The 26573-nt window shown below is 45.5% G+C and overlaps 2 protein-coding genes across 2 annotated transcripts in view; one reads left to right on the forward strand and one right to left on the reverse strand.

The window, feature by feature from the left end:
• The window catches only part of KBTBD12 (kelch repeat and BTB domain containing 12), a 53942-nt gene extending 27629 nt beyond the window's left edge, over nucleotides 1-26313 (reverse strand). The window contains exons 1-4 of the mRNA XM_061129038.1: nucleotides 26243-26313; nucleotides 15749-16930; nucleotides 9532-9802; nucleotides 6335-6485 (exon numbers count right to left, since the gene is read on the reverse strand). Of these exons, the coding sequence (XP_060985021.1) occupies nucleotides 6335-6485; nucleotides 9532-9802; nucleotides 15749-16818 (1492 nt within the window). The 5' untranslated portion in view covers nucleotides 16819-16930; nucleotides 26243-26313. The remainder of the gene's footprint in view (nucleotides 1-6334; nucleotides 6486-9531; nucleotides 9803-15748; nucleotides 16931-26242) is intronic.
• MGLL (monoglyceride lipase) overlaps nucleotides 1-26573 on the forward strand; it is a 240957-nt gene that overhangs the window by 11919 nt on the left and 202465 nt on the right. The gene's annotated exons all lie outside the window — the stretch shown is intronic.

The raw sequence follows: 26573 nt of genomic DNA on the forward strand, positions 1-26573 counted from the left end.
TTCCCTGGAGAAGGAAATAGCAACCGGCTCCAGGATTCTTGCCTGGAGAATCCCATGGACAGAGGAGCCTGGTGGGCTACAGCCCAAGGGGCCACAAAGAGTCAGACACAACTGGGCGACTAATGCACTGACCACACACGTATTTTGCTGTTGTTTTGTTTTGTTTGTTTTTGGTTGCGCTGTGAGGCACATGGATGTTAGTTCCCTGACCAGGGACCAGACCCACGCCCCCTGCATGGGAAGTGAGAAGCCTTAACCAGTGGACCGCCGAGGGAGCCCCCCCCACCCCTCCCCCCTTATTTCAACTGATAATAATCACCATCTCTGCTGTTTATCGGGAACCTGAACACACAGCAGTGTTCATCTCCCTTAAGTGCCTCGTTTTATGAATGAAGAATACAGACTCGGAGAAGTGAACCAACTTGCTGGAAATCATGAAGTGGGGTCACTCACTCGTGTTTGACTCTTTGCGACCCCATGGACTGCAGCCCGCCAGGCTCCTCCGTCCATGGGATTCTCCAGGCAAGAATACTGGAGTGGGTAGCCATTCCCTTCTCCAGGGGATCTTCCCAACCCAGGGATGGAACCCGGGTCTCCCGCATTATAGGCAGACGCTTTACCATCTGAGCCACCAGGTAAGTCATAGGGTGTTCATAACTTACAGGGTCAGGTCTGTCTGCAGGAGGAACTTTGTTTCAGCAAAGAAGACACTTGGGGAGTCTTTGTACAGACGGGAATAACTCAGAAGACTTATACAAACATAATGAGGTGAAGGTGAGGGCCGTTGATCAGAGAGCCCAGATTGCCCCTTGTGACTGCCTCTCTCCCTGCGGCAGTTAGCTTTGAGGTTTTCCAGTCCCCGTGGCTCCAGCTCTGTAACAGTCGCCCTCATGTGACAGAGGCCAGAACACAGGTGCAAACCCCGAACAGACGCAGCAGCGGGCCCGTGACGGGCATTGGAGCTTTACTCTGCAAAACCTGGAGTCTGTACTAAAGACACGTGGCCTACTGGCCCCAGTGAACGTATCGGTACAGTCTGTGCATCTGCACAACGGCCGACACGGGCAACCTGCAGGTGAGTCGTTTGCACGCCTTGTATGGACGGGCCGTGACAGCAGTGGGAAGTGAAGAAACCGTAACAGCAGCGAAGGGAAAGGAAGGACCAGCGAGATGCGCAGCCAGCAGAAGCCGTCCTTTGTAACCGCGGAACAGCGCGCACACGCAGGGAGCGCGATTTTGCTGCTCATGATGGCCAAGTCACTTTTAAGAGTTATTTTAGCTTTGAAATGGGATAGATTTGGGTCCGAATCCCGGATTTAATCACACTGTTTGGGTGATAAAAGTAAACGAAGACCTTCTCTTCTAGGCTACTGTGACAACTGAGACCGTACATGGAAACAGCACCTGGCATCTAGTAATTCTTCAGTGATTATTACTTTCTCTCAAAGTAATTTCTCATGACATAGAGAAGAATGTGATAACTTAAAAACATTTTTTTTTTTTCTAGTTAGAAATGTTGCCAAAATTTCACACTTAAAGGTGCTGGCATTGGGACTTCCCTGGTGATCCAGTGGACACACGTGCACCTGTGAATGATTCGTGTTGATGGATGGCAAAAACCACCACAATGTTGTAAAGTAGTTATCCTCAAATTAAAATTAGTTAATTTTTAAAAAGAAAGGAACAAAGATTTCTCAGAGAATCTTACCAAATTTTGCATAAATATCATCTGAAAAATGAAATGGAAAACTTACATAAATACTATGAAACACATGAAAGAAAATAATTTTGAAAAACTCTGAAAAACAAAAAGAATGCACCATGCATTGCAGGGGAATGCAGGTTCCATCCCTGGTGGTGGAACTAAGATCCCACCTGTCGTGGGACATCCAAGCCCATGCGTTGTAAATGCTGAGCCCGTGAGCCACAATTAGAGTCCGCGCGCCTCAAGGAAAGATCCCAAATGACACAACTAAGGCCCGACACAGCCAAACAGGTAAAATGGTAAAGATGCTGGCATCAGTTATCTGGAAAATGTAGCTATACAGACTCTCAATTTCCAACGCCAGGAAAAGTTTCTGCACTACTGTGAACTCAGACTGCAAAGCTGAATTGTCTACTCACTTAAAGGTAGTTTTATCCTGTAAATAAGATGATAAACCTTTTGCAGACAAAGACCTTGTCCATGTGATCATCTAAGTGGTGCTGGACAAGTAACAATAATACAAAGATTCAAAATGCAAACACCCATAAAGGTGAATCAGTAGGAGACTTTAAACATAGACTCTGGGAAACGTTCAGTTTTCTTGGATGCACCCAAGAGTTAAGGTACAGAAAACGTTGTCCTCTTTTTTTGTACTATACACTGGTGGCTCAGTGGTAAAGAATTTGCCTGCCAACACAAGAGACCTAGGTTTGATCCTTGGGTCAGGAAGATCCCCTGGAGAAGGAAATGACAACCCACTCCAATATTCTTGCTGGGTTAATACCATGGACAGAGGAACCAGGTGTGCTATAGTCCATGGAACTGCAGAGTCAGACACGACTTAGCGACTGAACAGCAAACAACAATTCTTTTTGTAAATGGACTCTAATCTGAAAAACGAGTCTCAGAAAAAATACACTGAAATGGAAGATTGCTGATTTAGATCTAATGTTAGATGTTCATCTAATTTAAACGAACATTTTCAAAGATTTTCAGAAAGTAAACAGAACTGGACAAACACCCATTAGGGATCTTAAACTGAGGTTCTCCAGATGACCTCCAGAAGCATCTGGTCCATGGACAATCCTTGAACTAAGGAGCATGTGTTCAGTTGCTAAGTCATGTCTGACTCTTAGTGACCCCATGGACTGCAGCACATCAGGCTTCCCTGTCCTTCACTATCTCCTGGAGCTTGCTCAAACTCATGTCCATTGAGTCGGAGATGCCATCCAAGCATCTCATCCTCTGTCGTCCCTCTCTCTTCCCACCCTCAATCTTTCCCAGCACCAGGGTCTTTTCCAATGAATCGGCTGTTTGCCTCAGGTGGCCAAAGAATTGGAGCTTCAGCATCCATCCTTCCACTGAATATTCAAGGTTGATTTCTTTTAGGATTGACTGTTTTGATCTCCTTGTTGTCCTAGGAACTCTCAAGAGTCTTCTTCAGCGACACAGCTCAAAAGCATCAAATCCTTTGGTGCTCAGCCTTCTTTATGGTCCAACTCTCACATCCATACGTGATTACTGGAAAAACCATAGCTTTGACTAGATGGACCTTTGTTGGCAAGGTGATATCTCTGCTTTGTTATACACTGTCTGGGTTTGTCATAGCATTTTTCCAAGGAGCAAACGTCTTTTAATTTCATGGCTGCAGTCACTGTCCACAGTGATTTTGGACAAGAAAATAAAATCTGTCACTGTTTCTGTTTTTTCCCTCATCTATTTGCTATGAAGTGATGGGACTGGATGCTATGATCTTAAGTTTTTTAAATGTTGAGTTTTAAGCCAGCTTTTTCACTCTCTTCTTTCACCTTCATCAAACGGCTCTTTAGTTCCTCTTCTCTTTCTGCTGTTAGAGTGGTATCATCTGCATATCTGAGATTGTTGATGTTTCTCCCAGCAATCTTGATTCCAGCTTGTGATTCATCTGGCCTGGCATTTCACATGATGTACTCTGCATAGAAATTAAATAAGCAGGGTGACAATATACAGAAGATGTACTCCTTTCCCAATTTTGAACAAGTCTGTTGTTCCATGTCTGGTTCTAAATGTTGCTTTTTTTCTAACTGTTGCATACAGGTTTCTCAGGAGGCAGGTAAAGTGGTCTGGTATTTCCATCTCTTTAAGAATTTTCCACAGTTTGTTGTGATTCACATGGTCAAAGGCTTTAGCATAGTCAATGAAGCATAAATAGATGTTTTTCTGGAATTCCCTTGCTTTTTCTATGATCTAATGGATGTTGGCAATTTGATCTCTGGTTCCTCTGCCTTTTCTAAATCCTGCTTGTACATCTGGAAGTTCTTGGTTCATGTACTGTTGAAGCCTGGGTGAAGGATGTTAAGGATTACCTTGCTAGCATGTGAAATGAGCACAATTGTGCAGTAGTTTGAATATTCTTTGGCATTGCCTTTCTTTGGGATTGGAATGAAAACTGACCTTTTCCAGTCCTGTGGCCACTGCTGAGTTTTCCAAATTTGCTGGCATATTGCATCACCTTTTAGGATTTGAAATAGCTCAACTGGAATTCCATCACCTCCACTAGCTTTGTTTGTAGTCATGCTTCCTAGGCCCACTTGACTTCACATTCCAGGATGTCTGGCTCTAGGTGAGTGATCACACCATTGTGATTATCTGGGTCGTGAAGATCTTTTTTGTACAGTTCTTCTGTGTAGCACCACTTCTTTATATCTTCTGCTTCTGTTAGGTCCATATCATTTCTGTCCTTTATCGAGCCTATCTTTGCATGAAATGTTCCCTTGATATCTCTAATTTTCTTGAAGAGATCGCTAGTCTTTCCCTTTCTACTATTTTCCTCTATTTCTTTGCATTGTTCACTTAAGAAGGCTTTCTTATCTCTCCTAGCTATTCTTTGGAACTCTGCATTCAGTTGGGTATATCTTTTTCTTCCTCCTTTGCCTTTTGCTTCTCTTCTTTTCTCAGCTGTTTCTAAAAACTCCTCAGATAACCATTTTGCCTTCTTGCATTTCTTTTTCTTTGGGATGGTTTTGGTCTCCGCCTCCTGTACAATGTTAGGAACCTCTGTCCATAGTTCTTCAGGCACTCTATCAGATCTAATCCCTTGAATCTATTCATCACTTTCACTGTATAATCATAAGGGATTTGATTTAGGTCCTACTTGAATTGCCTAGTGGTTTTTCCTACTTTCTTCAGTTTAAGTCTGAATTTTGCAATAAGGAGCTCATGATCTGAGCCACAGTCAGCTCCACGTCTTGTTTTTGCTGATTGTATATAATTTCTCCATCTTTAGCTGCAAAGAATATAATCAATTTGATTTCTGTATTGACCATCTGGTCCTTTCCATACAATTTACAAAAATGACACTGTGGTTTTACTTCACATTTAGTCTAGTTGTGTTTTCACATTGGGGAGGGGCTGGGAATCTCATTGTGCTTCCACCAACAATCACTTTTATCCCACTTTCCACTGCCTCCAACTTTAATATAATTAGTAGATCGGCCCTTTGCGCCTTGAGTTCCATATACATCAATCCCAGGAGATTGATCCTAGTTTAGATGTTATCACTACTGGAGATGGCACTGCAGATAGTTACAACCAAAGCAACAAATGTATACCCAGAGGAAAAACTCAATTATAATCTCAAGTGAGTCTCCTAACTGAGGCAGTCATAAATCATGTGGCATAATGTTCTTGTTCTTAAAATCACACAACTATTAATGTTGCAATGCATTAATTATTTTGTTTCATGCTGTGCACACAGCCAAGAGATAATGGCTTCCATTTAGCTTAAAAAAAAAAAAACTACTCAAAGACGTGGTTTGCTTTCAGCCATATTTCTTTTTCTTTTTTTTTTTTTTTGCCATTTCTCTGTACCCATTATTTTTGCCAGTTGGCCAGCATTGCAGAAGGGGTTGAAATAAAGAATCGGAATCATTTTACCAGTGCACTCAGCCTATCTCAGCCCTTGTCTTCCCATGCCCACGGGAGGGGGACGGCAGGCTGGCGGAGGGTGAATTAGGAGGAGGGAAGCAGCTTAGGCGAGGACTGGGATGGACACGGAGGCACCAAGGATGCCCTGGAGTCTTTGGACCCGCCTCAGTCGGAAAGAACCAGCCTCTCACCAACCCCTACTGGCCAGTGTAAGACCACACACACTCATTTCAAAGGTAAGGGGCAAGTGCATTCAGATAAAAACATCATCTGATAACACCTTAGTAGAATTCTGGTGAGTGAAGCAAAGTGAAGAGGACTGGCATAACCGGTGGCATTTTTTTTTTTTTACCCTCTAAAGAGCACATGAGTCTCTTTAATTAGTGCAGAGAACCAGTTGGTTGTAAAAGCCTATGTTTTGATCCATGTAAGGTGGCCAAAGGCTCATTGCCTTTTCACAGCATTTTACCTGGTGGGTATATTAGGATGTATCCCTACTGTTCTTGGATTCCAGATGACTTAAAAATTCGATAAAAGTAAACTTGCTTTCAACACATTAGTGGACTTTCATGTAATCTTATCTGACTGTGCTCTAGAAAATAAAAGAAAATCGGGGGCTAATGGTGTGTGTAGTTGAACTGGGATGCGAGAAGGAAGAATATTTCATTTTCATGGAGGCAAACTGCTGAGAAAAATAAAAGGAGTCATTTAGCTTCTCCTTACCCAAAACATAAATCTCACTGTTGACCACGGCTGTGCTGAACCGGTACTTTGAATACTTCATGGGCGCCCGTTCCGTCCATTGGTCTTGGCTAGGGTCGTATCTCAACAGCTTGTTGCTCAATCGATCAGGTTCTTCGTCAGGAAGATCCATCTATATGAAATATGACAGCCAATATAATAACAGCCCATTTAGAGATCTTTGTGAGCACATGAGTGCAATTAATCAAAGCAGACAGCCAACAAGATAAATAGAGGTTAACTACAGTGACTTATATTCACAGACACTCCAAATCCCAAGGCTTGGGATTATAAGTACACTGTCAATAGAGGAGGGATTTATATTCTGTGCTAATGGGGGTAAGGTGTTGGTTTTAGCAAAGAATCTGTGATTTTAGCAGGAAGACAATACAGTGTTTTTTTTTAAATGAAGCATTGCAAAGCCTTAAAAAATGAAGCCAAGGTTTATTGAACAGTATTTAAAGTGTAGTTTTATTTTACCAAACTTTATAGTGGTTGATTAAATAATACTTGTGAGAAACTAACTTTAATAATTTATAAGGCATTTTTCTTTATAACATTTTTATAATCCAAATAGAGCAAAGCTACAAAAACAATTGAGTGTTTTAGTAATGAGAGTATTTTTATCCCATAGTATAGGAGTGGTTTGAATTTAATTTTTAAAGACACATGGATTAATAGAAATTATTTGCAGTTATTTTTATGTATTTATTTTACATTTGTTATTCAGTTGCCGAGTCACGTCCAACTCTTTGAGATCCCATGGACTGTAGCCTGCCAAACTCCTCTGCCCATGGGATTTTCTAGGAAAGAGTATTGCAGTGGGTTGCCATTTCCTCCTCCAGAGGATCTTCCTGGATCAGGGATCAAACCCATGTGTCCTGCATTGGCAGGTAGATTCTTTACCACTGAGCCACCAGGGAAGCCCCATTTATTATATATATGTAATAAATGTATATAAATATATATATATAATAAATGTGTGTATGTGTGTGTGTGTGTGTGTATATATATATATATATATACACATATATATATATATGTGAAGTGAAGTCGCTCAGTCGTGTCCGATTCATAGCAACCCCATGGACTGTAGCCTACCAGGCTCCTCCGTCCATGGGATTTTCCAGGCAAGAGTACTGGAGTGGGTTGCCATTTCCTTCTCCAGATATATATATGTATAAATATATATATATGTATAAATATATATATATGTATAAATATATATATATAAAATGAGTAGAGACATTAGAAGCTGTGGCTTTCCCTACTCCTAAATTTCCAGCAACAACAACATTAACAAACTTCAGGTAAAGTAATATTTTCTGTCTGTAACGTGTTAGGAACTTCTAAGACGTCAAGCTAAAGATGACTAAGTGTCTGTTGCTTTTTGTTTTCATGCAGGTATTCAACACAGAAATAATTTCCTTGCTTATGATAAAGTCATGCAATTAGTTTTGGCTCAGGGTTATAATCACTATACTGCAATCACAGGCTATCTTGCAATTTAATGTATTGTATTCTGTACAGATTAGCAAAGGCTTTCATTATCTAGGAAATAGTCACATGTTCAAAGACATTATAAATTAGGAAATACTGACTTTACTGTTTTACTTTTCCTTATAATTTAAGTATTTAATCTCTACTTTAGTGTTAAAAAAATGGAAGGAAAGCTTTTCTTTGGAGCACATTCATGCAAAATTAACTACGTAATGAATAGCTCTGAAAAAGCTTAATTACAAATAATCTCTCAGGCTTCAGCTACTAGCTGTGATTAAATCTAAGTTACTTTTCGATGCATAGCATGAACTTAAAACATGTATTAAATGTGAAGTTTAAAATTTTAAAAACAAGTATGATACATCCTAAAAGGCAAAATGGAACTCATGAAATGCTTACAAAAAGAGGTATCAGACAACTGATGTATCACGAAAGAAACCTGGAGAAAGGAGAACTCATACAGGCAAAAATAAAACTAGTATATGTTGTGTGAAGCTCCAGTCCTTTGGCCACCTGATGCAAAGAGCCTAGTCATTGGAAAAGACCCTGATGCTGGGAAAGATTGAGGGCAGGAGGAGAAGAAGCTGGCAGAGGATGAGATAGTTGGATGACATCACCAACTCAACGGCCAAGAGTTTGAGCAAACTCTGGGAGACAGTGAAGGACAGGGAAGCCTGGCAAGCTGCAGTCCTTCGGGTTGCAAAGACTCAGACACGACTTAGCGACTGAACAACAAGGACAGCGTGGGGACAGACAATGAGCTAGTGAGATTAATCTTTTTACAAACACTGGATGGCCGGGCAGAAGGCAGCTGGGTGAGACTTCTGTGACAGCCCCAGGCGCTGGCAGGGCCGCCAAAGAGCAGAGAAGGGGCCACCGTGGTCCCGGCCCACGGGCTCCTCCATCCTGCAGCCCTGCCTCGCCGGACTTCAGTCTGGCCTCTGGTCTCTCCCTCTGCTGATGCCCAGCAGAGACAGAGGGGCTTAAAATCACAGTATCCTCTTGTGAAAACGGCTGTGACATCACACATACGTATTTCAATTTCCCACTTAGAGTGAGAAGTTTTATATAAAAAGACCTAAGAGTTACACGCCCCCGGTCACACAGCTGTAGCGCAGACAGAACTGGGGTGGGGGTCCGGCTTCCTGCCTTGAGCTGAGATGCTTCCCACACATAAGCCCTCAGCACAGGCCTCCTTCATCGTCTGCAAGGATGGGCGGGTTTTGAGGAACACAACACAAGTACTGAGTGAAGTCAGGTCTAGAATAATGCACTTTAACATTCATTCCCCTAAGCTGCTTTATCAGGCTTCCCAAGTGGCTCACTGGTAAAGAACCCGCCTGCTAATGCAGGAGACAGGATTCGAACCCTGATCCAGGAAGACCCCCCGGAGGAGGAAATGGCAACCCACTCCAGTATTCTCGCCTGGGAATCCCATGGACGGAGGAGCCTGGCGGGCTACGGTCCACAGGGTCACAAAGAGTCGGACACGACTTAGTGACTAAACAACAGCAAAGCTTTCACACTATAAAATCTTGTCTGATATTCTATAACAAAAAAAGCATGTTACCAAAGACGTGGGCCACCCTCTTTTAGTATTCAACAACTGCAGCGTTTTTCAACAGAGCGGCCAGGCTCAGCACAGCCATGCCAAGTAGGCACACAGGAGCTCTCCGAACCTGAGGGGTCCAGCCTCCAATCACGTAGAGCTTATGGTTCACTGTTACCACCGCATGACAGGCCAGCTGCAGAGGAAGTGGAGACACCCTTTTCCAGGTGTCCCGCTCCACAGAGTACTTGTCAACACAGTTTGTGATAAGATACTGGTTTTTAACTTTCATCTGTCCTCCTATCACATAGAGGTCGTTGCGGACAGCGCCCAGAGCGTACAGCTCTCGAAATTCTGCAGTGCATAACTTTTCCCAAAACTGGTTTCCTCTGTCGTGGTACCTGTGAATTAACAGAGAGAGAACCAGGATTAGATTTAACATGGAAACAACCTGCCAAAGAAACACAAGCTTCTTTTCCAACCCAAAGCAGCAGGATTTGGTTCTTCTAATTGGAGAGGAAAGAAACATCAATATAATATAGTGATACGTATTGTTGTTGTTTGATTGCTAAGTCATGCCTGAAAAACCCCAGGAAAAATATGGAAAATAAGAAAAAAAGCAGTTCTGTTAGGAAACAGATGAAAAAAATTATGTGTGTTCTTTACAGAGTACGGCTTCTAAGCATAGGTTACTTATTTTGCGTCAAACATTTGACAGTTGAACATATTACAGGCATTTTCCCGGCTGTTCTAGACCAACTCTTACATTCTTCCCCAGGACGACGTTTTACTTCAGGTTGGACAGGGAAGTCAGAAGATTGTTCTTTTCAATCAAAAGATTGCTCTTTTCCTTCAAGTTTGTCTGGCTGGTCACAAACTGAACGCTGACATTTATCAAACCTCAAGACAGCCGTCTTCTCAGTGATTTTAGGCAGGAAACCAGAGTTCCTAACATCACAGACAATATTTTCACCACTGCTTTGAACTGTAGGGGATTTTAGAGAAGGGAGGATCGGGTGTCTACAGGCGGGGGCTCCTGAAATAGACGGTGAATGTGTCAGTAGGACGGAAAATGGGTTTTGGGGTCTGGGGGGCCTCCCTGGTGGGCCAGTGGTTAAGATTTAACCTTCCAATGCAGGGCGTGGGGGTTCCATCCCTGGTGGGGGAGCTAAGACCACACACGCCTTACTCCAAAACGCCAAAACATAGAACAGAAACAACATTATACCCAATTCAATAAAGACCTTAAAAATAGTCCACGTTAAAAAAAAAACAAACCTTCAAAAGCTGAGTTTTCTGAGACATGGTTTAAGAGGCCAAGAACAAAAATATATCCCATGAAGCTTGGGAAGTACATGTTTGCTGGGCGACTTGGTAATTGATTTAGCATTTTGAATTAAGAACGAGGAGGTAAAACGCCCAGATGAAGCTGTAGAGCTTACTGTTTCGGATGTGTCACAAAGAAGATGACAGTGGGGAAACCACGCGGCACTTTTTCAGAGGCTGAGTCCAAAGACGACACGTCCTCAGCGGCTTGTCTGCCAAAGCGTGCGAGATGAAAGAGATGGGAAGGTGTGTGTTTAAAAAAGAAACAACCTGTGCAGTGTGAGTAATCTACTTCCTCTTTTAAGTCAAGAGGCAGGATATCTGCATGGAAGTCTGTGACCTACACAGGACAGGCAGACAGGGCATCCTGCAAAGATAAACAGCGTGAGAAGCAGAGATGTAAACAGAGACCGCTCGCTCCTGTCACAAGCCTCTGTGAGGCCCGCACCATTTCTGTCCTCTATTGTGCCTATGTTGGCGTGAAATGTTCCCTTGGTGAGATGAGAATACCAAACCACCTGACCTGCCTCCTGAGAAACCCGTATGCACGTCAGGAAGCAACAGTTAGAACTGGACATGGAACAACAGTTTGAACTGGACTGTTTCAAAATCGGGAAAGGAGTACATCAAGGCTGTATATTGTCACCCTGCTTATTTAACTTAAATGCAGAGTACATCATGCAAAGTGCCAGGCTGGAAGCACAAGCTGGAATCAAGATTGCAGGAGAAATATCAATAACCTCAGATATGCAGATGACTCCACCCTTATGGTAGAAAGTGAAGAGGAATTAAAGAGCCTCGTGATGAAAGTGAGAGAGTGAAAAAGCTGGCTTAAAACTCAACACTCAAAAAACTAAGATCATGGCATCTGGTCCCATCATTTCGTGGCAAATAGATGGGGAAACAATGGAAACCATGACAGACTTTATTTTCTTGAGCTCCAAAATCACTGTGAATAGTGACTGCAGTCATGAAATTAAAAGACATTTGCTCTTTGGAAGAAAAACAATGACAAACCTAGGCAGTGTATTAAAAAGCAGAGACAGTTACTTTGCCAACAAAGGTCCATCTAGTCAAAGCTGTGGTTTTTCCAGTATGGTTCTAAGATCATGGCATCTGGTCCCATCACTTCATGGCAAATAGATGGGGAAACAATGGAAACAGTGGCTGACTTTATTTTTGGGGGCTCCAAAGTCACTGCAGATGGTGACTGCAGCCATGAAATTAAAAGATGCTTGCTCCTTGGAAGACAAGTTATAACCAACTTAGCATATTAAAAAGCACAGACATTACTTTGCCAACAAAGGTCCATCTAGTCAAAGCTATGGTTTTTCAAGTAGTCATGTATGGATGTGAGAGTGGACTATAAAGAAAGCTGAGTGCTGAAGAATTGATGCTTTTGAACCTGTGGTGTTGGAGAAGACTCTTGAGAGTCCCTTGGACTTTAAGGAGATCCAACCAGTCCATCCTAAAGGAAATCAGTCCTGAGTATTCATTGGAAGGACTGATGCTGAAGCTGAAGCTCCAGTACTTTGGCCACCTGATGCGAAGAACTGACTCATTGGAAAAGACCCTGATGCTGGCAGAGATTGAGGGCAAAGGAGAAGGGTATGACAGAGGATGAGATGGTTGGATGGCATCACTGACTCAACGGACATGAGTTTGAGCAAGCTCTGGGAGATAGTGAAGAACAGGGGAGCCTGTTGTGCTGCCATCCATGGGGTCACAAGAAGATACGATGTAGCAACTGAGCAACACTAACAGCAAACGCTTCTGATTATCTCTTTATTCGCCTTGCGGACAGTTTCATCACTGGGGGAAGTGAGGAGGGAAACTGAGACTTCAATTCTGCCCAGCGTGGGAGAGCCTGTGGGTGACGTGAAACAGGGTGAGTTCAAGACAGAGAAGAAAGGGGATGCAGGGTGCGTAGTTAGACAAACAGAAAGTGGGGTTTTGCTGCCTGACTTCAGGCTCTACTACAAAGCCACAGTCATCAAGACAGTATGGTACTGGCACAAAGACAGAAATATAGATCAATGGAACAGAATAGAAAACCCAGAGATAAATCCACATACCTGTGGACACCTTATCTTCAACAAAGGAGGCAAGGATATACAATGGAAAAAAGACAACCTCTTTAACAAGTGGTGCTGGGAAAACTGGTCAACCACTTGTAGAAGAATGAAACTAGAACACTTTCTAACACCATACACAAAATAAACTCAAAATGGATTAAAGATCTAAATGTAAGACCAGAAACTATAAAACTCCTAGAGGAGAACATAGGCAAAACACTCTCCGACATAAATCACAGCAGGATCCTCTATGACCCACCTCCCAGAATATTGGAAATAAAAGCAAAAATAAACAAATGGGACCTAATGAAACTTAAAAGCTTTTGCACAACAAAGGAAACTAAAAGCAAGGTGAAAAGACAGCACTCAGAATGGGAGAAAATAATAGCAAACAAAGCAACAGACAAAGGATTAATCTCAAAAATATACAAGCAAATCCTGCAGCTCAATTCCAGAAAAATAAATGACCCAATCAAAAAATGGGCCAAAGAACTAAAGAGACATTTCTCCAAAGAAGACATACAGATGGCTAACAAATACATGAAAAGATGCTCAACATCACTCATTACCAGAGAAATGCAAATCAAAACCTCAATGAGGTACCATTACACGCCAATCAGGATGGCTGCTATCCAAAAGTCTGCAAGCAATAAATGCTGGAGAGGGTGTGGAGAAGAGGGAACCCTCTTACACTGTTGGTGGGAATGCAAACTAGTACAGCCACTATGGAAAACAGTGTGGAGATTTCTTAAAAAACTGGAAATAGAACTGCCATGTGACCCAGCAATCCCATTGCTGGGCATGCACACCGAGGAAACCAGATCTGAAAGAGACACGTGTACCCCAATGTTCATTGCAGCACTGTTTATAATAGCCAGAACATGGAAGCAACCTAGATGCCCATCAGCAGATGAATGGATAAGGAAGCTGTGGTACATATACACCATGGAATATTACTCAGCCATTAAAAAGAATTCATTTGAACCAGTCCTAATGAGATGGATGAAACTGGAGCCCATTATACAGAGTGAAGTAAGCCAGAAAGATAAAGAACATTACAGCATACTAACACATATATATGGAATTTAGAAAGATGGTAACGATAACCCTATATGCAAAACAGAAAAAGAGACACAGATGTACAGAACCGACTTTTGGGCTCTGTGGGAGAAGGCGAGGGTGGGATGTTCTGAGAGAACAGCATTGAAACAAGTATACTATCAAGGGTGAAACAGACCACTAACCCAGGTTGGATGCATGAGACAAGTGCTCAGGGCTGGTGCACTGGGAAGACCCAGAGGGATGGGATGGGGAGGGAGGCGGGAGGGGGGATTGGGATGGGGAACACATGTAAATCCATGGCTGATTCATGTCAATGTATGGCAAAAACCACTACAATATTGTAAAGTAATTAGCCTCCAACTAATAAAAATAAATGAAAAAAAAAAAAAAAAGAGAGTGGGGTTTCAAAGACAGTTACGAGGCGAGACATTTAAGGATCAAAACACAGACTTTGAGAGGACTGGAGATTGTGAAGAATGAACTCTGATGGCAGAATTGCACCTCTTTGAGGAAGAAAGCAGAGACCAAAAGAACCTGAGGCTCCAAGGGGAAGAGCAACAGGAAGCCAGCATCAGGGGCCCAGAGGACTCCCCCCAGGAGACCCAGGCCCCCTTTCCCCCAGGGACCTGGGGTCTGAACCCGCCCCCGCTCAGGGACGGCTCTGTCGCTGCGGGCAGAGACTAGAGGGGCAGTCGCTGTCTAGGGTTTCCATGCCCACCCCCACTGCTGGGCAGAAGCGACATGCCTTCAACGTGAGGAGGTGAGGGGTGCCCGCTGGAGCCTGAATCGGTCCAGCGATGCGAGGAGATGACAGCTAAAGAGAGACATCTCCTCCTCTCTCTGTCCCCACTCTGCTGTTGAGAAGCACTTCCCAAGTGAAAAGTCTGAGAAAGTCCGGCTCGAGGGCCCCGAGAGGGGATGGTGTGTGAGGAGAGCTTGAGGATCTACGTGCAGAGTTATTCACCCAGGTCCATTTCAGGGCTGAATTCCTGCTGTTTTCACATACAAGACCTAGACAGATGTGACTGCTAAGCAGACACCCCTCTCCTCCTACAGCTCTAGGTTGAAGCATTCTTTGGCTGCCAATGTTCTACACTATTAGAGATTTAGGTGGGTGTTAGTCGCTCAGTTGTGTCTGACTCTTTGTGACCCCATGAACTGTAGCTCCTCAGGCTCCTCTGCCCATGGGATTCTCTAGGCAAGAACACTGGAGTGGGTTGCCATTTCCTTCTCCAAGAGGTTTAGGACAGACCCGCTCATTCAGGGCACAGAATGAAAACTGACAGATACGTAGTATATTTTGGTCAAGAAAAAAATTACTTATTTCTCTGAATTGTGAACTAGAAAGTGTCAGCTCAAAGGAGTCACTGTTCTTCTTGTTAAAAGTTATATGCAACTCTTCAAAAGCAAAGCGATTATAGCATATGGATAAACAGTGAAAACTGAATGAAAATATACAGAGGAATTGTAAAATATACACATCTAACTCATGCAACTTCATCTATACCTTCTTAACAATGAAAGTGAAGTGAAAGTCACTCAGTCATGTCCAACTCTTTGGGACCCCATGCACCATACAGTCCCTGGAATTCTCCAGGCCAGAATAATGGAGTGGGGAGCCTTTCCCTTCTCCAGGGGATCTTCCCAACCCAGGGATTGAACCCAGGTCTCCCACATCACAGGTGGATTCTTAACAATGAAACAGAGAGGGAAAATAATGCGGATGCTTTCATTATGAATTTTACCTCTATGTAAAATACATGATCGTGGGGGTAATTCAGAACACCTGTGATTTAAAACATGCTCTCTCAGCAATAACTTCTGCTGCCGGTGTCAAAGCCAGATAATGGAAACAAACTTACAAGCACATCGCTAGATACAAACCTGTAGATTTCAACATTCTTGCTCTTTTGTCTGGAGAGTTTAGAGGCGCTGGCTTCCCCAGCCAAGATGATAGCGTTGTCTTCCATGACGACACCAGCACACACGGTGCCCAAACCTTCCCCGTACTTGGGAGACGAGATGAAATAGGTCTTCCGTGATGCAGGGTCATAGCAAAAGCTGGCGTCCCCATAGTTCCTATGTCTTGACCTGATCCCTGAAGCATTGGTGCCAATGCACAGCAGGAGACTGGTGGTCTCCATGCCGTAACGAAGATTCAGGACGTGCGGCTGGGGCGTCTTGATGGCTTTGAACGCGTTCTGAATGAGGTCGATGCAGTTTGCATCGCACAGGAGCACTGTGTTCCTCCGCAGGGCTTGTCTCAGAAAGGAAGGGCTGACCAGTTGCAACCTAACCTGCTTCAAGAGCTCCACGAGATGCCCCGTGCGTTGGTCTGGGCGATGATTGACCCATCTCAGAACAAGGTCCAGAATGCTCTCCTCTCTGGACACGTTCAGGTCATCCGACTGAATAAGCGTCAGGAGCTGGTGCACCTCCACTTCTAGGATCTCTTCGTGTAAGCTCACCTCAGCAAAGTGCTGATACAAATATTTCCTCGACTGATCAGCTAAGTCTTCAGCGCCAATCTGCTTTGCAAAATAATAGATGCCGACACAGTTCGAGGCATCCATGTGGGCCATCATGTACTTCTGACACACCTGGAAGACCTCCTCCATCTGCATGAAGTAGGCGGCCATGGCCACAGTCTGCACGTTGGCGTTACTGATCTCCAAAGCCGCGTGGTACATGTAATGTAGTATCACCGCCACGCTTTCCGCCGTGATGTCGTAGAGCACCACCTCTCTCTGGGTGCACTCGAGGAGCCCACAGGTAAACATGGCTTTGAAATAAGGACTAAAGGCAGCCAGGACCAGTCTGTGGCAAGGGAACTTCTCCCCTTCCGCGACGATTACAACATCGATCATCTCCGCTAAATCTTTCATGTTCTTGATTTTATTCAGTAAGTTCAAGCTGTGTTGGTATTTTTCTTTCCCCTCAGATTTGCACTCCATGGTGTCCTCTCCAACGTCTCTAAGTAAGTCTTCCTTAAACGTAGCTTGATTCTTGAGGGCCTGTTTTCATGTCTGATTACTCACCAAGCAACAGAGATGTCATGAAACATTCCTGAGGGGAAGAAAAGAGGCAGGTTTCTTCTAAGAAAAAGATTCTCTGAAATTCAAACATGCAGCATTAGTTCTAAGAGGTGGTATAGCATTAGTGGCTCAGTCACGTCTGACTTTTTGCAACCCCACGGACTGTAGCCCACCAGGCTCCTCTGTCCATGGGATTCTCTAGGCAAAAATACTGGAGTGGGTTGCCATTTATAAGTAAACATTCATTCCAAGCAGAGACTTTTTATATTAAGACAACCACTCGGGGGCTTCCCTGATGGCCCAGCAGTGAAGAACCCACTTGCCAAGCAGGAGACTCGGGTTCAGTCCCTGGTTCAGGAAGATCCCCTGGAGAAGGAAATGGCAATCACTCCAGTATTCTTGCCTGGAGAATCCCATAGACAGAGGAGCCGGGTTGGCTACAGTCCACAGGGTCGCAAAGAGCCAGACACAACTTAGTGACTAAACAACAGCAAAAAAAAAACAACAAAAGACAACTACTGTAGTATCTAAAATAATGGCATTGATAGTAAAAAAAAAAAAAAACTAATAAATTATTAACCACGAACAATACTTCTCTAACTTATGGCAGAGATTTTTCTAGGAGGGCTGGAAAGACCTCCCTGCCAAGGTGAATGAAGAGAGAATGGATGGCCCCCTTTTTAAAAATTGATTTTACTTGTTTGTCTGTGGCGCGCTGGGTCTTGGTTGCTGGGCGGCCTTCTCCAGCTGCGGGGTGGGGCTGCTCCCCAGCTGCGGGTGCAGGCTTCCCAGTCCAGGGGCCCCCTGCTCTCGGGTGTATGGGCTTCGGGAACTGTGGCACTTGGGCTTTGTTGCCCCGAGGCGTGCGGAATCTTCCCAGACTGGGGATCGAACCTGTGTCCCCCACGTTGGCAGGCAGACTCTCAACCACCGGGCCAGCGGGGAGTTAAGATGGGCACCTTTTGTGTGTCTACTTCCTGTTACCAAATTCAGCTGACCCGCAAGTGGAGGACCGGGGTCATCAGGAGACAGTCTCTCTGCAGAGATGCAACCCCACCACCCCAGAGGTTACACGCGCCGTCCCCCAAAACGCACCCAGATGTGATCACAGCCAGTCTGCAAAATCACAAGGGGCCTTGTAGGCTGGCTGGAAAAACAGTCCACTAAAATTCTGTTCAGAGTTTGCTGTGGAGTAAATACTTCAAAATGGCGCTTGGGAAAGCAAAGCACAATCAAGTGTCCATTGATGTGAGAACTCAGAGCCCTTGAATCTTACAATGAAATCGTCCTAAACTTACAGAACCCACAGGAGTCAGCCCCTCTCTCTGACCCTCCCTTGGCTCTCCCCTATCTCCCAGGGTAGAGGTGGAGGCGGAATTACTTCTTGCCTGAAAAGGCACAAGTCTAATTAAAAATCTCTCTAAGCTTGTCTCAGCTTCACCTTCCCCAGGGGAACAGAAACAGGATGTTTCAAGGAAGCTAATTAGCCATTTTGCTCTAAAGAAGGACATTCCTAGAGTCGGAAGCCCTTGATGGGAAGAGTGGATCTCAAGTCTCTGTCATCCCGTCCAGGCGTAACATGGCTGAAGTTGTACACAGCAAGAATTAACATCGATGGCAGACAAGTCAGCAGAGGAGCTGAGAAAGAAAGGGAGGTGATGATTTCAACACCGTGAAAGCAGAATCTGTCAGCTGTAAGGTTATAAGCTTTCTAAATTTCTGTAATCTGGTAAAGCATTAGAAATCTCATATGTCTCAATGAGACATGGCATGTTTTCGGTGTTGAATTAAAGTTCACTTCAGGAAACAAGGGTTAAGCATGAAAGGAATGTTTAATGATATAATAGCAACTATAAGACCTAAAAAATGACTGTGCTCAAGGGTGTGGAATCATAGTGACTAGCCAGGCCCAGAATCCGTACACTCGAAATGAGACTACAGCCCTCCTCGGCGGTGGATTTTCTGGCAGTGACGGCTCAGCTGGCTTCCCTGACGGCTCGGTGGTAAAGAGCCTCCCTGCCTATGCAGGAGACACAGGTTCGATCCCTGGGTCAGGAAGACCCCCTGGAGGAGAAAATGGCAACCCACTCCAGTCTTCTCGCCTGGGAAATCCCACGGACAGAGGAGCTGGCGGGTTACAGCCCATGGGGTCGCAAGGAGTCGGCTATGACTTAGCGACTAAACAGCAATAAGAACAGAACAACGGCTCAGGTATATTTCAGTAAGAAGTTAAACTTCCTGTGTAAGAGTTTTCAGGCTAAAAGTGAACCTTTGCTTTTTTGCTTTGTTGTAGATTTTTACAAAGAGAATCCAATTACGGGTAATTAGGCAGTCATTATTTGTCTGAGCTCTCCTGCAACACATTACAAGCGGTCCGAACCATATTATGCAGGCCTCTTCATACATAAACACATCAGTCAGATTTACATGACAGCTGTCGCCTCAACTTAAAAACTGTAAAACTGGTCTTACAAGGAAATAAATGTTTGAAGATTTCCATTCCATTTACTGATACATAAGACTCTTTCAAAAGGCACCTACCCCCACAGTGCTAGAAAGCCAAGAGCAAGCTTCCCGGTGGGCTTTCAGGATCTAACATAATGCAGGCCGTTCAGCCTTGCTGGTTCCTAAAGAGCTTATCCTGATGATGCCTGAGGGAAACGAGGCACTGGGGACCCAAGCGTTATGACTGCAGCCTAGGATTTTGTATCTTTCAGGCAGGAACCAAGCCACCCTTGTTGAACCTTTTAGCTTAGGACTAGTTTCATAAAAACAGAAGTGGCATTCGTTTCAAATATTAAAAATGGAATCCTTGGTCCATGGTGGATGGGTCTTCTGTCTTTAAACCTCTATCTTATTTATTTATGCATTTGGCTGTGCCGCTGCGGAATGTGGGCACTGCGATCTTCAGGTGGCGTGTGGACCCTTAGTTGCGGTATGTGGGATCCAGTTCGTTGCCTGGGGGTAGAACCGGGGCCGCCTGCACTGGGACCGCTGAATCTTAGCACTGGACCACCAGGGAAGTCCCTGGGCCGGTTTTCTTGATAAGCATGTCACAGGTGACGTCTTACGTGCAGCTCTGTACTCACAGAGCCAGAGTTCTCTCAGCCCCCAGCCTGCCTCCCTCGGGGCGGAGTGGGTGGGACTCCCCCCAACGGCCCCCGCCCTGAGCCTGCTTCAGGGGCCGGCGGGACCCTGAGACTGGCCCGACTGCAGTGACGCTCAGCTTCTGGTGCAGTGCTCGGGGGGCGTCCGCGTGCTGCACAGATCAGGGGTTGGCCCTCTGCACCATGAGCCCACAGCCGGCAGGAGGACGGAGCCAGGACAGGAAAGGAGGCTGCGATTTCAGGGCGGCGACGCTTGAGACATGCCTCATATCTGTATGCTTCAGTTCAGAGGGAGATCCCACTCCCTCTGATGTCTGAGCAAGCTTGTGTTGGTGGGTGCTGTTGTGAGCACTCAGGAGGCCTCACTAGTACAAGTGGCATATGCGTGAACATGAAACGACATTGCATAAGGAATTGCAAATACATATTTTACAGTTTCACTCTTGCTATATCCTTACGTTCTCTGTTACTGCACTGTGGAGCAAAAGAACTGTAGAAATTTCCAGTGTTGCTCATTTCTCCTTGATAGAAGGTGGAAATCACTAAGTCAGCTCTTCTGAATTTACCTGTTCACATTCAGCGACCACATCTTCTAAGCAGAGGAACTGAGTCTTGAACCCAGACTCCAGAGCCTGCCCCCTTGGTCAGCCCTGTAACGAAAGCACCCGGCTAGAGCCAGAGAGGGAGTCTCAGCTTCGTGGGGTTTCTGTCTGAGTTCAGGGTGGCCACTGCAGTGCAGGGGTAGCTATAGACAGTATGTAACAGATGAGCATTGCTCTGTGCCAAAAAAAATGTCTCACAGACACTGAAACTTGCATTTCGTGCATTTTCACATCATGAAATGTTATTCTTCCTTTGGTTTTAAAAAGCCATTTAAGATGATGAAATTCATTCTGAGCTCGTGGGCTATACAAAACAGACCGCAGGACAACAAGCCTGCCCACGGTCAGAAGGAAACCCGCCGTCCAGACCCTGCAGGGCGCCCCGCCTCCAAATCTCTGCTTCAATCCAGCTGGACAGTTTTGAGACGGGGAAGGGTCAGATTCCTATTTTTAAAAGATCATCTGGTTGTCTCCCCGAGATTCCTGAAGATAAATCAATTTTCTAAATAAATGTTTGGATACAGTTTCTCTGCCCCAAACACTGGCTTCAACAACAACAGCAAATAATACTTTTCACAATCAGAAGAAGCATTTATGACTTTTTCAGATGGGCATATATATTTAAGTATCTGTTCCTTTTAACCCCCTTTTATACAACTTCTGAAAGCTACTCTAATTGCTATGGATTTACAGACCAAATGACTTTCCTGGTGGAGACCCTGGAAAACTCTTGGGCAGTTAAACACTTCAATAAGCATTCCCAGCATTGTCTCTTGTATGTATAAGCTGTGTAGAAGACACTGGTGTTGCAGACGGGGCTTTAAAGTGAGGCGGTCCCAGGTCTGGGCCCCCCGGGTGACTCAGACGGTAAAGACTGTGCCCGCCATGCGGGAGACCTGGGTTTGATCCTTGGGTTGGGAAGAACCCCTAGAGAAGGGAATGGCAACCCACTCCAGTATTCTTGCCTGGAGAATCCCATGGGCAGAGAAGCCTGGCGGGTTTCAGTCCATGGGGTCGCAAAGTGTTGGACACGACTGAGCGACTCACACACACACACCACAATCCTGGGTCTGAGCTGAGCCATTTACTTGCTGTCATCCTGGAACGACGGAACCTTTCTGCATGCTGGTTTCTGCATCAGTAAAATGGGGGCGCTGTATATAAATAAAGTAGTCACAGTTGGATCAGTCCTTTGGGTCCAGGTGCTCATGGTGGGGTAGCAGTGTGGCTCAGAGGTGAGGAACATGGGCTTTCTCTTGGGTTCCTGAGACCTGGGCTCTGCGACCTTGCTGTGCCATTTACAACACGAGCAAGTTTCTTAGCCTCTTTCTGATTCCTGACCTGAGATTAGTGTCAAGAATTATATAAGAATAGTTGGGAGAATGAAATAAGGCCATGCATCTCCAATATGTAATTTGCCTGGTGAAGCTGAATACACCTGGGCAAATAATTTTTGAACAATAAAAATGTTTGGGCTCCTAGACAAACTGCTCGTGGCACACACTCGGCTCACAAGTAAAGGAACTGACAGCAACTTTTCCTGGGGGTGGGGGGGCGCACAGAGGGCATTCTCCTTTCATCAGCAAAATAAAACTGTACAAATGTTCTCAGCGATATCAATGGGAAGTTATTCTCTGCTCTAATTTATAGAAGACTCAATTGGTGCACTCATATTAATAGTGCCCATAACAATGGGAAAAAATGAGTAGCAAAGATAAATATGTCACAAGAATAAAGCCTAATTACTCTGCAAATCCAACATGCAGTTTCACCCACGTCCAGAATACTTCGTTTTAAGAAGTGGATTGCTATAAAGTTTAACGGGACATAAAAAATGTTAATTTAAACTGCCAGTGTTGTGCTTTTACGATGTTTAGTTTTATAATCTTTCTAATACCTTTAAAGTTGCTCAGTTCAGTTCAGATCAGTCGCTCAGTCAAGTCCGACTCTTTGCAACCCCATGGACTGCAGCACGCCAGGCCTGCCTGTCCATCACCAACTCCCGGAGTTTACTCAGACTCATGTCCATTGAGTCGGTGATGCCATCCAACCCTCTCTGTATCATGATTCATACGTGACCATGCCTCTATATTTTGCTGAAGTTAAAAGTAGTTTAAATTCATAGCAGCACTGTTCGAATTAGCAAAACTTTGGAAAGAGCCTAAATAGCTAATAACGGGAGAACAGATAGACTATAGCATACTCACTCAAGAGAATATTGTACAGTATTTAAAAAGAGCTTGTAGAAGCTTAAGAAAAGAATGAACTAGAGCTACATGTAGCAACATGGATGAATTTCACAAACCTTAGTGTGTGAAAAAGACCGTGAAGAACAGGGGCTGCGTGCCACTGACGTCTTGTTTAAAATATGCAAAACAAAATTATATACTCTAATAGAGTAAACATAGAGTGTGTATTATGACAATGTAAATATAAACATTTGGTGAGTGTGGTAAAGGGCTTTAGGGAGTTTTTTGTACTATTATTAGAACTGTCCTATAAGTTTGACATTATATTAAAATGAGAAGTCATGGGGCTTCCCTGGCTGTCCAGTGGTTGGAACTGTGTTCCCAGTGCAGAGGGCATAGGTTCAATCCCTGGTCGGGGAAATAAGATCCCGCATGCCACACGGTGCGACCAGAAAATAAAGAAGTTAGAAGAATTGCATATTCTTTAAGGGGATACATACAACTGTAGTGGAATATAAAGAAATGAAAGGTAACTATAAACACCACCTTCAGGACAGCAGCTGCCTTCAGAAGACATGGAAGGAAGGGGACACAGTTGGAGAAGGCTGCAAGGAGCTTTGACTGAATAATCCACATTTAATTTCATCAGTTGCATGGGGGGCACCCGACGCATTTTATTATTATTCCTTATGCCTTTTTGCATGTCTTAAATATTGCATAAACTAAGTTTAAAATTAAAATTTGTATTAACATTAGAGAAACTTACCAACTTTGAAAATTGAACCTACACTGTAAACCACATTAGTGTGTGTATATATATATAGAGAGAGACAGACAGGATATATAGATACATTATGAATCTACTGTCACGGTGAAGGCAACCTAACTTACGAGTCACTGGAAAATCCAAAAGCTTACACCCTGCTTCTCCAGTCTGAATGAGAACTGCCTTGAGAGGAAGGCAGGAACAATGTCTTCCTACATCTGCTTTGGAGGGAAAAGAAGTTACTGGATTCCTGAATTAGTGTATATATTTTTTCCCCATAGACATGTTCAGTATGTGAGGAGGTTATAATCTGAAATGATAGAGTTGGTCAACAGCAAAGCCTTGAATTTTACTGATGAGAAAGACTGAAGACCTAAGAAATTACGTGGTTAGGGTCCCAAATTCCAGCATAAAACCCCTTTGAACAGATTTTGGTTGGCAAGCCGAGGAAGGTCAACACGACCTCAGAAAGTGATGCCTGAGTTCCAGAGTTACCACACAGCCCTTCTGGGAGCTGGTGACTCTGTGCATGAATCAGTCTCCCCACAGTCACAGAAGTTATCTTGAGCCTGTTTTCACCAGCGCCATCCAGGCATCAGAAGGCCTCTCCGCGGCCCTCCCAGCCCTGCCCGTCTCAGCGGCTGACTGCGCCTCCCTGTGTTAGCCGGCTCCGTGACGGTGAACCCTGGCGTCCCGGGCGGCCAGCCTCACATGTCGTTCTCTGTCTGCAGCACCCTTCACCGCTTCCACCTCAAAAACTGGGACTGGCTCTTCAAAATTCAGCCCAGACATCACCCTCTCGGTGAAGCCTTCAAGGCCCTTCCTTGCTTCTTACCTTGAGCATAGCAGTGACTTCGCTGTGGTTCAATCGCTCAGTCGTGTCTGACTCTTTGCGACCCCATGGACCACAGCACGCCAGGCCTCCCTGTCCATCACCAATTCCCGGAGTCCACCCAAACCCATGTCCATCGAGTCAGTGATGCCATCCAACCATCTCATCCTTTGTCGTCCCCTTCTCCTCCCGCCTTCAGTCTTTCCCAGCATCAGGGTCTTTTCCAATGAGTCAGTTCTTATCAGGTGGCCAGAGTATTGGAGTTTCAGCTTCAGCATCAGTCCTTCCAATGAACACCCAGGACTGATCTCCTTTAGGATGGACTGGTTGGATCTCCTTGCAGTCCAAGGGACTCTCAAGAGTCTTCTCCAACACCATAGTTCAAAAGTACTGTTGTTACCACAATTTATTTCTGTGTCCACCCCCCTCACTTCTCACCGGGGAGCACAGTGACCACGGGACTCCGATCTTAATCCTCTTGTATTCTTTCTTAAAAAACATTATTTACTTATCTGGCTGTGCTGGGTCTTAGCTGCGGCATGTGGGACCTAGTTCCCTGTCCAGAGATCAAACCTGGGCCCCCTACATTGGGAGGGCAAACTCATAGCTACCAGACCACCTCGGAAGTCCCTCCTTTGTGTTTCTAACATCTGTCTGTGACACTGCCTGGCACAGGAGAGTTGCTCAACAAGGTTTGTGCAATTAAATGAATGCTTTGCTTAGCCCTAAATTACACATTCATAGCTTTTATGCATGTTATTAACCAGTATCTTGAAGATGTTTTCTTTCTACGTATAAAAGTGGCGCTTGATTCTTTAAGTTGCTATCCCCTTTTCCGAGGCAGATAAATGCTGCAGAATCATTACCTCGATTTCCTTGCCTGCAGCTTGACACATTCTGACATCCAGGTCTCTGGCCCTCAAGATCGGTCCCCAGGCACCGTGTGCTCGGGAATTCGGCCCTGGCCCCTGTTTTTAGGGGCCTGAAGCAGAGATAGCAAATTGGCAGCTCACAGACTTTTTTTGGTAACTTGTCAACATGCAAAGCTGACATATTCCAGCATCCATTGAAGAAAAAAAAAAAAAAAAAGGAAGACAGGGCAGCAGAGGGTTCTTAATTTCCATGTCGAGGACCACCAGCAGGCCTTGGGTAACCCCACCTCTCAGAGGGGACATGCCCCCCCATCCCCCGCCCCTCCTCCCGGCGGCCTCCGCCCTCCTGTCTAACTCCTCCGGGTTGTTGTTTTCTCACCCCTACAGCCGTTACCTTGGTGACCCCTGGCTTCCCAACTAGTCCCCAACCCTATTGCCTTTCAGCATCACCATCCTGTTCAGAGCCTGGCAGAAATGGATCTGGGCCGGCCTGAGTGCACCGCCTCTCCCAGGCGTACTGACAACCCTGGATTTACTGCATGGTAATAAACCACACCGGGGCGCCAAGGCCGCCCAGGAGGGAGATAAGCTGCATAAGACGGGTCGTCTTTGCTCCTCCCTTCGCGGCCTCTTCGCATTCTCCCCGGAGCTTTTAGCTGGCATAGAGCTCCTCAAGAGTTCCCCCGGGCGTCGGGCGTCGGGGCGGGAGGGAGACGCAGGGCGGTTAGAATCTTCAATCTGCAGTGAAGACTCTGGACCGTGTGCCGTGCCGGGCACTGTCCTCGGGTTCCAGGAGGACCCCCGGGACGGGCAGGCACAGGCGCCCCCGCCCCAGCGCTCACGGGGCCAGCGAGGGCGCCCCAGGACCGGGCGGGTCCCAGCGCAGGACTGCGCTCGCGGCAGAGGCGCAGGAGCCGGAGGGCCCCGGGACGCGCGGGTGGTCCCCCCGCCCCGAGGAGGGTCGCCGCTACTCACGGGGCTGCCCGGCTGAAGGCGCGGCCGCACTCGCTCCGCTGGGGCCGCCGCGATGGCGCCTGACCGGCCAGGCGCCTGACCAATACGGGCTGAGCCGGGGCGCATATAAATAGACGGCGCGGGGAGGGCGCGCTGGCCGGCGGGCAGGGAACCGAGCTGGCAGCTCCGCGCGGACAGGTGTTCGCCCTCCGAACGAGGCACCGCGCGCCTGCGTGTGCACTTGCGTGCATGTGTGTGCGTACACGCGTGTCGCACGCGCGCGGGGGCCTCGTGCCCGAGCCTCGTGGTGAGCAGGGAGGTCCCAGCCGTCCTCGCGCAGTCGTCTGTCCTT

Source organism: Dama dama, chromosome 24 (genome assembly GCF_033118175.1).
Source record: "Dama dama isolate Ldn47 chromosome 24, ASM3311817v1, whole genome shotgun sequence".
Lineage (NCBI taxonomy): Eukaryota > Metazoa > Chordata > Mammalia > Artiodactyla > Cervidae > Dama > Dama dama.